This window comes from Pongo pygmaeus, chromosome 10 (assembly GCF_028885625.2).
Source record: "Pongo pygmaeus isolate AG05252 chromosome 10, NHGRI_mPonPyg2-v2.0_pri, whole genome shotgun sequence".
In the NCBI taxonomy this organism is placed as follows: Eukaryota; Metazoa; Chordata; class Mammalia; order Primates; family Hominidae; genus Pongo; species Pongo pygmaeus.
In genome coordinates, this window is record NC_072383.2 from 111,801,687 (window position 1) to 111,817,126 (window position 15,440).

General features: G+C 51.4%; 1 protein-coding gene across 4 annotated transcripts in view; it reads right to left on the reverse strand.

The window, feature by feature from the left end:
• Positions 1 to 14,652, reverse strand: part of RASAL1 (RAS protein activator like 1) — a 37,952-nt gene extending 23,300 nt beyond the window's left edge. The window contains exons 1-5 of one of the 4 annotated variants that reach the window (XM_054443754.2): positions 13,864 to 14,652; positions 9,343 to 9,399; positions 6,524 to 6,693; positions 6,271 to 6,332; positions 6 to 135 (exon numbers count right to left, since the gene is read on the reverse strand). In XM_054443754.2, the coding sequence (XP_054299729.1) occupies positions 6 to 135; positions 6,271 to 6,332; positions 6,524 to 6,693; positions 9,343 to 9,399; positions 13,864 to 14,484 (1,040 nt within the window). In that variant the 5' untranslated portion in view covers positions 14,485 to 14,652. The other 3 variants (XM_054443755.1, XM_054443757.1, XM_054443756.1) reach the window with 3 other exon arrangements.
• Positions 14,653 to 15,440: the final 788 nt, after the last annotated feature.

Sequence of the window (15,440 nt, forward strand, 5' to 3'; positions counted from 1 at the left end):
CATACCTGGCCTGAAGCACATGGCAGCGAAGGCAGCGGCCCCGCCGATCCTCCAGCATCTGCACTGACAGGCAGATCTCACCCTGCACTTCTGCATCTGGGTCCACACGGCTCAGGTTAATCCAGCTGTCAATCCCTGGAGGGCACAGGCACTGACATTTATGAAGCGCCTACCATGTACTGGGCATTGTGTTAACTTAAAAATTCAATTAACATTATTTTCATTTTTTTTGAGACAGGGTCTGGTTCTGTTGCCCAGGCTGGAGTGCAGTGGCACGATTTTGGCTCACTGCAACCTCTGCCTCCTGGGCTCAAGCGATTCTCCTGCCTCACCCTCCCGACCAACTGGGACTTTAGGCGTGCACCACCATGCCTGGATAATGTTTGTGTTGTTTTGTAAAGATGGGGTTTCTTATGTTGCCCAGGCTGGTCTCAAACTCCTGAGATCAAGCAATCCACACACCTCAGCCTCCCAAAGTGCTGGGATTACAGGCATGAGCCGCTACGTCCTGCCTCAATTAAAATTAAACATGTGTTAAGACCCTGGCTTCTGATATAGGTGCTGTAATTATCCCTACTTTCAGATGAGGAAAATGAGGCACAAGGAGGAAGAGTTTTGTCCGTAGTCTCACAGCTAGCAAATGGCAGAGCTGGAATTTGAATGCAGGCAGTATAGTTAGTTCTAGGGCCAATGCTCGTAGCCATGTGCCATTACACACTTCACCCTGGTATAGAAAGAACTTCATCATGTAATCCCAACATACTCTCCCCTCAAAAAAATCTTGGACATTTCTCCCCTCTGTATTTCTCTCAACACTTTGAAGATATTGTTCCACTGAATTCTAGCTTTCCATCACCAGGCTGGAGTGCCGTGGCACAATTTCAGCTCACTGCAGCCTCAGCCTCCCAGGCTTAAGTGATCCTCCTGCCTCAGCCTCCCCAGTAACTTGGACTACAGACGTATATCACCACAGCCAGCTATTTTTTGTGTTTTTTGTGGAGACGAGGTTTTGCCATGTTGCCCAGGCTGGTCTTGAACTCCTGAACTCAAGCCATCTGCCTGCCTTGGCCTCCCAAAGTTCTGGGATTACAGGCAGGAGCCACCATGCCCAGCCTTTTCTATTATAATTCTAAGGACTATGTCTCTGATGCACTGCAGTTTCATCACAATGTGTCTAGATACAGATTTTTTTAAATCCTGCTTAGTAGAGATTGTGCTGCTTCTATTTATGGAATCATATCCTTCCTTTAGTTCTGCAAAATTCTAGATGATTGATTTTTTAAAATTATTTCCTCTTCCCAATTTTTGTTATAATTTTTGCCTGTCTCTAATTTTTAAAATTCTATCCTTCTGAAACTCAAATTAAATAAATGTTAAACCTCCACAGTTATTTTCCATGTCTCTGAATTTCTATTTTATTTTTTTCTCCTTTTCCTCTGAACCTAATTCTGAATAATTTCTCTAGACCTTTCTTCCAGTTCACTAAATCTCCCTTTAACTATGAATAATCTGATGTTTCACTCAACCACTCCATTTTTTATTTCGACAATTATACTTACCTCTAAAAGTTTTATTTGGTTCTTTTTTAAAATCTGTCTGCGTAATTGTAATTTATTGCTGTTATTGCCGACCTTTCTTGTGATTGCATCTTTTATTTCTTTCAATCTGATTCTTTTTAAAAATCCTGTATATTATAATTACAGAATCTAAAGTCATTGCGGGTCTAAATCAGATGATTATTGTTTCTGCTGACTATTGCCCATGGTGTCTCATTTCCTTGTGTGTTTGCTGATCTTTGATTGTGAAGTCGTGTTTGTTTGATCTTACTCTGGGAAACCTAAGTGAACATGCTTATCCCTAGAGAGGAGCAGGAGTTGGTTATTCTGGGACCCCTTGAGGGTCTCAGCCTAATGGAGAATTCTCATGTTGAGTAACATCCACCCTGCCCCTAGTCCAAGTTCTAGTCTCTTTGTTGAGTGTAGAATTGATACTGACGTTTGCTTTCAGGGAAATCCTTCATGGTCTCCTTGCTTTTTGTTTACCATTCCCTGTTAGGTTTTAGCTAATGGTTTTTGTTTTTGTTTTTGTTTTTGTTTGAGATGGAGTCTCACTCTGTCACCCAGGCTGGAGTGCAATGGTGCAATCTTGGCTCACTGCAAACTCCGCCTCCCAGGTTCAAGCAATTCTCATGTCTCAGCCTCTCGAATAGCAAGGAATACAGGCACCTGCCACCATGCCCGCCTAATTTTTGTATTTTCAGTAGAGAGGGTTTTCACCATGTTGGCCAGGCTGTTCTCGAACTCCTGACCTCAAGTGATCCGCCAGCCTCGGCCCCCCAAAATGCTGGGATTACACACGTGAGCCATCCCACCCAGTCTCATGATTTGAGATGGAAAGAATACTGAGGGATTTCCCGTTCTATAAAGAAGTTTGGCCTGGCATGGTGGCTCACACCTGTAATCCCAAAACTTTGGGAAGCCAAGGCGAGCTGATCACCTGAGGTCAGGAGTTTGAGACCAGCCTGGCCAACATGGCAAAATCCTGTCTCTATGAAAATACAAAAAAAGTTAGGCATGGTGGTGCACGCCTGCAATCCCAGCTACTCCAGAGGCTGAGGCATGAGAATTGCTTGAAACTGGAAGGCGGAGGTTGCAGTGATCCGAGATCATGCCACTACACTCCAGCCTGGGTGATAGAGCAAGACTCTGTCTCAAAAAAAAAAAAAAAAAAAAAAAAAAAAGTTACCACAAGTCCAACAATGTATTAGGAATCCTATTTAATCCAGGATCTCGCTGTTGTGTAGCAGGAGAGTGCTTTTGAGGATTGAGTCCCTCCAGCTGCTGAAAGTAGAAGTCTCATCTCACATCTCTCTATCTCCACTGCTGCCTCCACATTTCTGCCACATGCCTGCAGACGCATGGACACGTTCCTTCTTTTCTTGCTGCCTGTTCTGTGGGAATGTGTTCTGTTTTCCTACCTAAGTCCACAAGTTCCTGCAAGCCAGGACTCATACTTCACTCATTTAATTTCACTCCCCTGGGAGGATGTTTGAGGTACACTGGGTACAGCTCAGTGGGCAGATTAAAAGCACAGATTTTGGAGGCCAACACAACTTGGGTTGGACTCCGATTTCTGAACCTTCCAGAAGGGGGAAGTCACCTCCCCTCTCTATGCCTCTGTATGTTGGAGATCATTCTGGTGGACACTTCACTGGCGTGTTGAGAAGTAAAGTTAAGCTTAGCACCATGCCTGGCATATAGTAGGCCCTCAGGAAATAGGATTATAATGATGATCAGCACATAGTAGGTTTTCAACTAATTCCCACTGAGGGAAATAATGCGTTATTCAATAAATGGTATTGAGACAATTAACAGTCATGTAGACAAAAAGTAATACAGTTTAATCCTTACTACATACCTTGTATCTAGGCAAATTCCAAACAGATCAAAGATTTAAATGTGTTTTTTGTTTAATGCAATAAATGGCCAGGCATGGTGGCTCACACCTGTAATCCCGGCACGTTGTAGGGCCAAGGCAGGAGGATTGCTTGAGGCCAGGAGTTCAAGATCAGCCTGGCCAACATAGTGAGAACTTGTCTCTACAAAAAAAAAAAAAAAAATACATATATGTGTGTGTGTGTGTGTGTGTGTGTGTAATACATTAATGTTAGAAGGAATTATGTTTTAAAATGTTTCTCTTAATCTTAGAGTTGAGAAGTTCTTTTTAGGTCTAACAGAAAATTCAGAACCAAAAGAAAAATATGAGATTAAATATAGAAAAAGAAATTTTATGCATGAAAAAATTATAGGCAAAGTCAAAACATAAGAGACAAACGGAGAAAAAATATTGCAGCTAATCTGACAAAGAATTAACTCCCCCAATATGTAAAGAGCTCCTACAAATCAATAAGAAAAGGCAAACAACCTAGTCAGGGGGAAATTCATGTATAATATGAGTAGACAATAAATGGAAGAGAAAATAAAGTGATTGTTCAAAACTGTATATAAAAAAGGCTCACGGAGAAGTGCAAAATAAACCTATGCTAACGCAATATTTCACCTATCAGATACACGATCAAAAAGTTTGATAACTGGCTGGTCTGAGTGCGGTGGTGTTTACAACTAATTGATCACAAAAAGTTTGATAACTGTTTGAGAGAGTATGGGGTGAGTGAATTGTTACCTCTTCCATGGAGGGTGATTTAGCAACAACTATCAAGTATGCAAATGTGTGCACTCTTTAATTCACCTCTAGGAATTTATCTGACTGATGGATATAACTTACATATGTGTGAAATTTTATTTGTACAGGCTAGTTATTGTAGCATTGCTTGAACCAGGGAAAGACTAGGAACTCCCTAGATGCCATCAATAGGGAACTAGCCAAATAAACAATGGTAAAGCCACACAATGGAGCACCACGATGCCATCCCAAACGAAGAATGCGGAAACTCTGAGAGCACTGTTATAGAAAGATCTCAGAGATACTTAGTGAAGTAAAAAGGTAAGGTACAGGCCGGGTGCAGTGGCTCATGCCTGTAATCCCAGCACTTTGGGAGGCTGAGGCAGATGGATCACTCGAAGTCAAGAGTTTGAGACCAGCCTGGCCAACATGGTGAAACCCCGTCTCTACTAAAAATACAAAAATTAGCCGGGTGTTGTGGCAGACCCCTGTAATCCCAGTTACTCAGGGGGCTGAGGCAGGAGAATTGCTTGAGCCCGGGAGGCAAAGGTTGCAGTGAGTTGAGATTGTGCCATTGCACTCCAGCCTGGGCGACAGAGCAAGACTCCGTCTCAAAAATAAATAAATTAATTAATTTAAAAAATTTTAAAGGCAAGATACAGAGCAGAGTGTAAAAGGCTGCAATCTGTATAAGCACAGAAAAACACAGTATTAAGAGCACAGACTCGGCTTGGTGCAGTGGCTCACACCTGTTATCCCAGCACTTTGGGAGTCTGAGGCAGGTGGATCACTTGAGGCCAAGAGTTCAAAACCAGCCTGGTTTCACATGGTGAAACACTGCCTCTACAAAAAATACAAAAATTAGCCAGGTGTGGTGGTGCACGCCTGTAATCCCAGCTACTTGGGAGGTTGAGGTAGGAGAATCACTTGAGCCCGGGAGGTTGAGACTGCAGTGAGCCAAGATTGCACCACTTCACGACAGCCTGGGTGACAGAATGAGACACTGTCTCTCTCTCACACACACACACACACACACACACACACAAAAGCACAGACTCTGGAACTAGACAACTTTGGTTCAAATCCTGGCTGCCTCACTTAATAATGTGATCTTGAGCAAGTCATTTAACCTTCTGTGCCTCAGTTTATTCACCTATAAAGTGGGCATTAATAATTAGAGCGCCTACCTCTCAGGGTTATGATGAACCTACATCACTGAGTCCATAAATGTAAAGAATTAGTGTTCAGAATAATATTTATATATATATTTATTATATATAAATATGTTATATGTTTATATTTATATATACAGTATATAAATGTTTGCTGCTGTTACTATGTTTAAATTATTTTTAGTAGCAATGGGGTCTCCCTATGTTGTCCAGGCTGCTCATGGACTCCTGGGCTCAAGAAATCCTCCTGCCTCTGTCTCTGCCTCCCAAGGTGCTGGGATTACAGGTGTGAGGCACCATGCCCAGCCTGCTATTACTACTGTTACTTGCTTATATATGTTTAAAATATTTCTAGAAGGACATACAAGAAGCTGACAATGTCAGGAAGGGAACAGAGTAGCTGGGGTGCTTATCAGAAAATCTGAATATTGAACTAGGCAAACAAATTAACTGCTCAAAAACTAAAAACAAGGCTGGGCATAGTGGCTCACACTTGTACTCCCAACACTTTGGGAGGCCAAGTTGAGAGGATTGCTTGAGCCCAGGAGTTCAAGACCAGCTTGGGCAACATAGCAAGACTCCATGTCTACAGGATATTTCTGAAAAAATTAGCTGGGTGTTGTGGCGTGCGCCTGTAATCCCAGCTACTCCAGAAGCTGAGATGGGAGGATCACTTGAGCCCAGAGGTTCAAGATTGCAGTGAGCTATGATAGCACCACTGCACTCCAGCCTGGGTGACAGAGCAAGACCTCATCTCTAACAACAATTAAAAGCAAACAAAAAGTAAAGACAAAAGCAACAAGAGAAATCAGTTTCCACTGAAGGCTCTGTGCTTCACCGTGCCACATGCTATGCCCCTGCAAATGCCCACCCCGGGCATGGCCCCCTCCTCCCTCTGCCCATGCCCCTCGCCCACCTCGGGGGTCGGCTGTAATTGCCTCCCTGCTCAGAGAGATCTTGCCGATGATGTCGTCGTGCCTGCAGGAAGGTGAGGACGTGAGGGTCCGAGTCAGGGGCCCCTTTGCCCCGCCCCAAGAGAAGTGGGGGCAGGTGTCAAGGTCTGGGTGGGAGGGCACACCCTCGCGGGTTGTGGACCCACATCCCCTCTCCCCTCAGGTGCCCAAGCTTGGGTCCCTAACCCACACATTCCACTTTCCCCAGCCACAAACCCAACGGTGTCCTCATCCAGCACGTAGAAGGCCAGCTGGTGGAAATCCAGAGGCAGGTGCACCGTGTACTCCTCCCCCCAGAAGGGGCCCAGGCTCCTCCAGACAGTAGCTGTCCTGCAAAAGGAGGTGCAGGGGGCTGGGGGTCCTCGGGCCACAGAGGAAGCAGACACCTGGAGACCCAGACACACACACACACGGGAATCCAGACACACACACACTCAGAGACCCCCCACATGAACCCGGTTAGAGGCCCAGACACACACACACACCCAAGGACAGCCACTCCAAGATCCTAGATATGTACTCACCCAGGGACACTGGAGCATGTATGAATCCAGGCATAGAAACACACACAGACCCCAACACTCACATACCCAGAGTATCAGACATATACCAGAGATCTCAACACACACACACACAGAGGCACATACACAAAACACACACATGATCCTACACACCCACATACAGGGCCCCAATACACAACTAAGGTCCCAGATACACAGAGACCAACAGACACGCATAGCGACCCACAGAAACATATGTGCAGATACACACACACGGATTCACACTGAGACAGAGTTGCTCACAGATACATCAAGGAGGCCAGAGACAGAGACACATTTACACATAAGCAGATACACATATGCACCCTCAGAAAGTCCTAAAAACATGTACCTTTGTGTTTGGAAATCCAGACACCAGACACATGCAGATAGACACATAGAAAACAGACACATTCATGAAAATAGACATATGTCAAGAACACAGAGACACACTCGGAGATCCAGAGACACACTCTCACACACTTACAATGATACAAGGCAGGTACACATAGAGACACACACACACAGCCATACAAACACACAGTCACTGACACACACACACACACACACACACACACACAAAATTCCATTCATTCATTTGTTCACTCATTTACTCCATAAACATTCACTTGGACTATGGGCCCAGCCTGTGCTGGGCTCCAGGAATCAGAGGAAGAGGTGTCAGGGCTGCTTACCCCACAGAACCCCCTTCCACAAGCAGGCGCTCTCTCCCAGCAATTAGGACATGGTGGGAGAAGTCCTGGGATTGGGGTTAGCTCAATGGCCCCTGGTTAGGTCTTGGGGGTAGGGTTGGAGGGGATCAGGGAAGGCTTCCTGTAGGAGCTAGTCAGGCAAAGTGGGGAGAGGCAGTGAGGACAAGGACAAGTATTCCAGAAGGCTGGAACAGCAGGGGCAAAGACCCTGTGGCAGGAATGAGTTTGGTGAGCTGAAGGAATAGGAAGGTGCCTGGTGGGAATGGGGGAGGGAGAGGGGCCAGGAGACAGGAGGTGAGCAGGGGACAGAGCACTTAGGGCTTTGAAGCACACAGTGAGCAGGAGGGAGGCACAGGAGGGATGGGGACCAAGATAAGCCCAGAAACAGGTGCACACACACAGCATCTCTGCCCTGACACCCCTGCAGGGGTACTTCCCTTTACCCAGCAGAGAACAAAGATTCTACTTTGCCCAGTGAAGACACACCCACATTTGTAGATGCAAAGTTTGGTTCTCATACCTATTGCTCCCTTCCTCCCTCCTTTCACCACACTGTGCCCTAAGAAAGAGTGCATATAAGCAAGCGCACGCGCACACACACACACACACACACACACACACACACACACCCTGCCTTCTTCCTCCAGCCCAGCAGCACAAACCTCAGATGGACCCCCAGTGCTTCCTCCCAAATACCCTCTTCCCACAACCTGACCTTTTCCCAGCCAAAGGTCTTCTGAACATTCCCCAGCTCCTGAGCTGAAAGGCTTCTTACAGCCCAGAGAGGGAGAGACAGCAGCCTGGGGTCACACAGAAAATCAATCTGTGGGGTTGGAGTGGTGTCAGGGAATGTATCAAGGGGCCAGCGTGAGCACAGGGAGGACAGTGGAGGGGAGTCAGTGGAGGGGGGGAGCTGCAGCTGACCCCTCCCCCAGGCAGGCTCCCCACCCCCAGCTCTGAGCCCATCTGGACCAGAATAGGAGCATCCTGAATCTTGCCGTCTCCATAGGAACCAAGGCCTCAGCCACCCACCAGCCCACCCACCCCCATCAGGCCTCCAGGGGCTGAGAGCTGTCCCTCGGCCTGCGGGGGTGGGAGCCAAGCGGGGCCCAGCCTGATATCCCCCTGCGAGACTCACTGACACCCCAAACATCCTCACACCTTCACATGTGTCCACACCGGCGCCTGTGTGACCAAATCGGCTGGCATTGGTGTTCACATGCGTGTGCAGGGCAGCCATGTGCACGTGCATGTACGTGCACACAACACTGGTACACACACGTGAGCCTGTGCCCTGCACAGCCACGAGGACATACACACGTGGTCACAGGCACTCACACTAGCCCCGCAACATCCCCCACCCCCTGCAACTCACAAGCAGGCCCAGCTGGGCGGGTGCACACACAGACACACATGCACGTGCCCACACGCACAGACATCCCCAGTGCCTGCAGCACCCGGCAGGCCCGGAACCAGCCAGTCCAGCCAAGCGTGAGATGCCCGCCCCCAGGGAGGCCACTGTAGGAGGTACAGGCTGGCAGCACTGAGTCAGCCCCAGGGAGCCAGCAGGGACAGCATTAGGTCCAGAGGGGGAAGGCAGGGCTGGTCGGGGAGAGAAGCTGGCAGTCCCAGCTGGACACAGATCACCCACCTTCAGGCCCGTGAGTCCCCCTCAGGGTAAGCACTCCTTTAAATGTGAATTCTTGGTCCCAGATTCCCCAGGTCTAGAAAGAGACCCCTCCCTTCCTCCTCTCCCTCCAGGCCTGGTGTTGCCACCCCTCACCTGGCCACCACCTCGTCGTCCACTTTCACTAGGCAGTACGGGTCGCTGCTCCCAGACCTGCAGAAGGACGGAGTTCAGGGAGGAAGTGGGTTGAGAGGGCAGCCATGGGTGGAGGGTCCCAGTCATGACACAGGCAGGGGAGTCGGAGGCACAGACAGAGAAGGGGACTTGCCCAGGGTCACACAGCAAGTCCAGCTCAGAAGTAGAACCTCAGGGGACCAGCAGGAGATGTCACAGCTGCCCAGGCCACCACATCTGTGCACTCTGGGCTTCCACCCACAGAAATAGAACAGGGAGGCCTGAGGCCAGCAGGTTCAGAGTCCTGGCCTCGAAAAGCCCAACGCAGAGGCCCAGAGCGTGCGTGTGGGGACGGGGGGGTCTTGAATGCCTGGCTTCACCACCCTCTGGCTGTGCCATCCCAGCGAGTCCCCTTCCCTCTCTGGGCCTCAGTTTCTCTGCTCTATAAATCAGGTGTGATGCTCACACACACCTCCTAGGGGGCTGGAAGAACTCAAATGCTGGGCTGGATCATGGTCTGACCCCCAGCTCTCCCCTGCAGGGGCTTTAATGCTGTGTCCCCAGCTTTTCATTTCAATGGGAGCTTCCCTGGGTGGGGGACTCCCCATTCCTCAGCCCTCCATGGGGACAGACTCAGCGGACCCTCCCTACAGGCAAAGACCAGGGAACCCAGGCTTCAAAATCAACCCTCAAAATCTCTTAAGATGTGCTGCACGCCCTTAAGTAGCTATGAGTCATCTGCCAATTCAGGCCAGCTGCATCCCCCCTTCATAATAACAGTCACCAGCAAATCCCAAGCTGTCTAACAGGCCCATCACTTCCTCCTCCATCCCATCATACAGGCCTCCTTTGTCTTTCATCAGGCCCCAGGCCAGCCTCAGGGCCTTTGCACCTGCTGTTCCCGCTGCCTAAGACATTTTAGCCCTGATACTGCCATGGCTGGCTCCTTCCTGCCATTCAAGTCTCAGTCCAAACTCACCTCCTCGAGAGGCTGTCCCTGGCCACCACTGTCCTATCTAAAATGACCTCCACCTAAAATCATCTTCTTTCTTCTTCTTTTTTTTTTTTTTTGGGGGGGGATGAAGTCTCACCGTATCACCCAGGCTGGAGTGCAGTGGCGCGATCTTGGTTCACTGCAATCTCTGCCTCCCAAGTTCAAGCGATTCTCCTGCCTCAGCCTCCTGAGTAGTTGGGATTACAGGCGCACACCACCACACCTGGCTAATATTTTGTATTTTTAGTAGAGACAGGGTTTCACCATGCTGGCCAGGCTGGACTCCAACTCCTGGCCTCCAGTAATCCACCCACCTCGGCCTCCCAAAGTGCTGGGATTACAGGCGTGAGCCACCACGCCCGGCCTCCCTTATCTCTCTATGCGTTTAGTATCTGTCTCCCCACCTCCCTGCCACTTCCAAACTATGAACTCCCTGGGGAGAGTCTGTGTCCCCCGCTTCCCCACCCCTGGCCCCCACATCTGGCATGCATTTGGCCCTCCAGAGCTATTTCTGAATGACTGGGTTTATGGAGTGCTCTCTCTGGAGCAGGGAGTAACAGTGGAGATAGGACTGGGACCCAGGTTTGTGGGCTCACACTTGCGTTCTGAAACCAACGCCCCCTCTACCTATCCAAATGGCCCTCTCCCTCAATGCCCCAGCACCACTCCCTTGACCTCTGCCACCTTCTCTCTGTCCGGTTTGTATAGATCCACAAATGCCTCCGAGATTCCAGGAAAGAGGGACGTTGGCGCTAAGAGTTGCCTCCAACCTGAACCTATCTTGCTGGATAAGCCCTTCCCTGTGCCTCAGTTTCCCTCTCTGGACTCCTTCCCTTATCCCGCTCTGACTGGACACTCCAATGCCTCCATTTCCCTACCTGGCTTCTATCTCTGAACACTTTAGACGGGTGACAGACCGTGTCTTCGTGATCCTCTGTGGGTCCTACCTCTGAATCCGCTTCTGTGGAGTGCCCCCGGCCTCAGTTTCCCCTTCTGGCTCCATCCCAAATCCATTGGACTGGGCAACCCCAGGAGCCTCAGTTTCCCCATCTGGGCTTCACCCTCAGACACCTGTGGCTGGTAATGCCCTGTGTCTGAGTTTCCCTCCCTGGGTTCTCCACCCCAAGCTTCCTTTATGCAGGCGCCCATCCCTCAGTTTCCCCAACTACAGATGTGGGGTCAGATGGACTGGGATCCCACTAGCCGAGGGCTGGGAGACACACCCCGTCCTGCAGACCCAGCCTGACCTCCAGGCCCTCCTGGGAGCCGAGCTCAGCACTAGTCAGCTGCAGGGCTCTGACGCATGAGGGCCTTATCAGACTCCTATCAGGGAGGGCAACGGTGGCAAGAGGGGGTGGCTGCTTCCAGACCCCTGATCTCTCCAGACTTGTGGCCTCTCCCACGGCCCCTGACTCAGCTCAGTCTTGGGAAAGCAGGCCCCTCAGCCATCGCCTGCCCAGTCTGGTTTGGGCATGGAGTAGTCAGAGTTCACATCACAGCTGGGTGACCTTAGGCAAGTGATTTTGCCTCTCTGGTCCTCAGTTTCCCCATTTGTAAAATAAGAGACGCCAATAGGACTATATGAAGTGTTAAGCACAGGGCCTGTCCATACTAAGCCCTCAGTGACTGACTGCTACTATTTCTAACAGTAAAAACTCTAAAATTACCTGAAGAGGCCTCCTCCTGGGCCAGAATGGACCCCCCTCAAACCTGGCAATGCTTTAGGCAGAGTCTGGGCCCTTTCCCTTAGGAGAAGAGGGAAAGAACACACCCCACCTAAGGGCTCCTATGGCATGGAGCTCCCAGCAGCCTCCAAGAAGAGCCCCTTTGAAGAAGGGTGCTGACAGCTAGGGAAACTGAGGCAGGGTGGCTGGACCCCCCCCAGCTGGGGCTAAGTGACTCCTCCCCACCCTTGCTCTAGGGCATGACCTATTTCGTAGCTCACTGGCCCAGGAATTGGGGGCAGGAAGGGTGGCCAAGAGCTGCAGGAACCAGGCATGACTCAAGTCCCTTCTCCAGAGAAGCAGCAGGTTACCGTGAGCCAGTGTCCAGGTGCAGGGGCGACACCCATTGCCCCCTCATGACTTCTCACCCAGGGCTGGTGGAGGGCCAGAGCTCAGTGAGTGAGAACCCCGTTTCTGGAAAGGACTCCTTTCACCACCTAGCAGCTGCCAGGCCCCCAGCCTGGCCTCAATGCCCTAACAGTGTAGGCCGTCTCATTCCAAGGGGCTCTGAGGGAACATCTCAGAAAGAGGCTGGTGGGGGGGGCTTCTCCAGTCACTGAACTGTCACAGCACACACTCTGCTTCTCATTCAGGGTGTGTATATTTGGAGTAGCCAGTGAGGATGAAGGGTGGCAAAAATTGCTCTCAACAGCTGCCCCCTTGACATAGCTGCAGTGTTTTGGGGGTTGGGAGTGTCATAAAATCAGGCAGGAAAGTCCTCTCTGGGAGCCCACACCTTGGGGAATCAGCACAGAGCTAAGACCGAACCTCGACACAGGCGAAGGCTCCCAATCCATGCTCCTGCTCACCTGGGCCACAGGGGAACTCCTAACAGGTCTTCCACCCTCCCAGCTGGATGGGAGACCCCAGGCAACCAGACCGGGACTCCGGTCCAGAGCTCTCATTGCCCAAATGGGAAACCAAGGCCCAGAGAGAAGCAGGTTCAAGGTCACACAGCAAATGTCCTCCGGAGGATCCCACACCTGTCGCAGGTGCTGAGGCCCTCAGAGCCCCTTCTGGGCACTAGGCCAAGCAGGAGGGGGAACCCGCCCCCCACATTCTGCTGATTCAGCAGCTGCTGACTCAGCCCTGGGGGAAGCAAAGCTTGGGATCGGTAGTGAAGGGAGCCGTAGGGTCCCCCAGTCCCATTGCACCTGGCTGGGGAGGGGGTTGCAGCAAGGAATTGGCTCTTCAAGCAGCTCAGCACCCGGGGAAGGCCCACACGAGGCTGGGAGCGACAAGACTGGGGAGCTCAGGGCTTGGGGTCAAAAGGACCCTGGAGGGCCACCTGGTGACACTCTGCAAACCTAAGCACCAGATCCACACAGGATGTTGGGGCTCATCTGATCCCAGGCCCTCCAAGGGTCCTCCCCAGGGTTCCCTTGCTAGGCCCTCACCCAGGCCTAGAGGAGCCACCTCCAACATCTGCCTGGACTAAGGAAGAGACCCCCCCTTTGTCCCCTCCCAGATCTGACAGAATATGGCCCTCTAATCCCCTCTTCAGCTCTGGAAGACCCCCTTTAGTACATCCCTGGAACAAAGACACCCCCTTCCCTGCCCGGGGGTGAGGCGGGGCATCTGCTAAGTCTAGGCGCCCCCCTCCCACCGGGACAGCCATGGGCATGGGGCCTCTCGCCCCTTTAAAGCGGATCTGCCCCCAAGACCAGTCTTAGACAAGAACCCCTCGCCCTCCTGCCAACCCGCCCTGGCACGCGGAAAGGGCGACGTCGGCCCCACCCCAGGCCTTGCGCGCCCCTCACCCCGAAGCGCCCGAGGAGTACTCACACGTCCTTGGCAGGCAGCGCGCGGCCCTCCACCACGCGAACATTCAGGGAGCTGCTCTTGGCCATGGCGCCTAGCCACAAACTTTCCAGGCAGAAGGGCGCTCAGGTTCCGAGGCTGGACCAGGGGACGTCTACATGTCACCTGCTTCAAGCCTGGCGCCCTGCCTCGTGGTCCCAGTGCCGCCTGTCCGAGACCCAGGTAGCTGGACCGGAGATTTCCGAAAGAGGAGAAGGCGTAGGTGCCCGGGGAGGGAGCGCCCGTCCGGACTCTACAGGTAGGAGCCGTGCTCCGAGCAGGAGGAGCGCGCAGGGGGCGCAGCGGGCTCTTGCCTAGGCGTCTGGAACTCCAGGCAAGCGGGCTGGGCGGGCAGGGGGCGGGAGGGGCGGCCCAGGGACCTCCCCCCAATCCCGCCTCCAATGGGGTCCCCCGCCTGACCCCGGGCCCCCCTCGCGCGCCCTCTACCGGCACCCCAGTCATGCGCGCCGGAGCGCAGGGGCGGCGGAGACCAGGGTGCACCGCCAGGTGGGGAGGGGCTCCGGTCCTGATGGGCGTGGCCGCTGGCTCCTGGTGAGTTGGCATTGGGCTTAAAAGACATGGTCTGTGCCCCCGCCTGTCCCTCATCCAACATATTCACACCTCTTCGCCCCCACCCCTACTTGCCTACCATGCAGACACCTGCCTCCTCTCTCCAACCTCCGCGCCTCCGGTCCAGGAGCAAGTATTAGTGGTGGGTGGGAGGCGTCGCCAGAGAGAGGATCGCATGTTCCCTGGGGGTCCGTTCAGAGTCAAGGGAGGGGCCTTGAACATCCCCTTCCATCTCGTTCTAGTTTCCAGTTAAACACAGAACCCAGACTCTGCTCTAACGTCACGGGCTGGCACTGCGGGGGAGGAAGCCGCGGCCGGATGGGGGAGGGGAAGGCTTGAAGATAACCACTACTGCGATGATAAAAAGTCATCTACAGTTGTTTGAACACTTCATGGGTGCCAGGCACTGTTCTAAGCGCTTTACTGGGATTAGCTCATTTTTGTCTTCAGATGTGCACTACACACTACTGCACTATTACCCCATTACCCGCAGTTTATGGATAAAGAAACTGAGGTTCAGAGGGGTTAAATAACTTGGCGGAGGTCTCACAGTCAGTAACTGATTTACCTTCCAGGGGTTCGAATCCTGGCTCTGCCATTTGGTAGCTGTCTGGACTTGGGTAAGCCATTCAACCTCTCTGTACTTTGGTTTGGTTTTCTCATCTGTTGAGTGAGGATGACATCGCATTTCAGTCACAGGATTTTGAAAGAATTAAATGATTTAATGAAGATAAAAGTCTTAGGACAGTGACAAGTACCTAATACACGTCCAGAAAGTGTTTGATATTCTGATTGTTGTCTTTCGAGGCGTGGCCCACGCGTCACCTCTCCTGGGAAGGCTTCCAGGATGCCCTTCCACTCCAGGCAGAGATTTTCTTTCCTTTCTCTCTGCTCCAGTGGGTCCAAGTTTGTACATTTTTCTGATTTTAAATGAGATAATATAACAGGCAGGGCCTGTCCCAAGACAGATCCGTCCGCACACTTATTTCTCC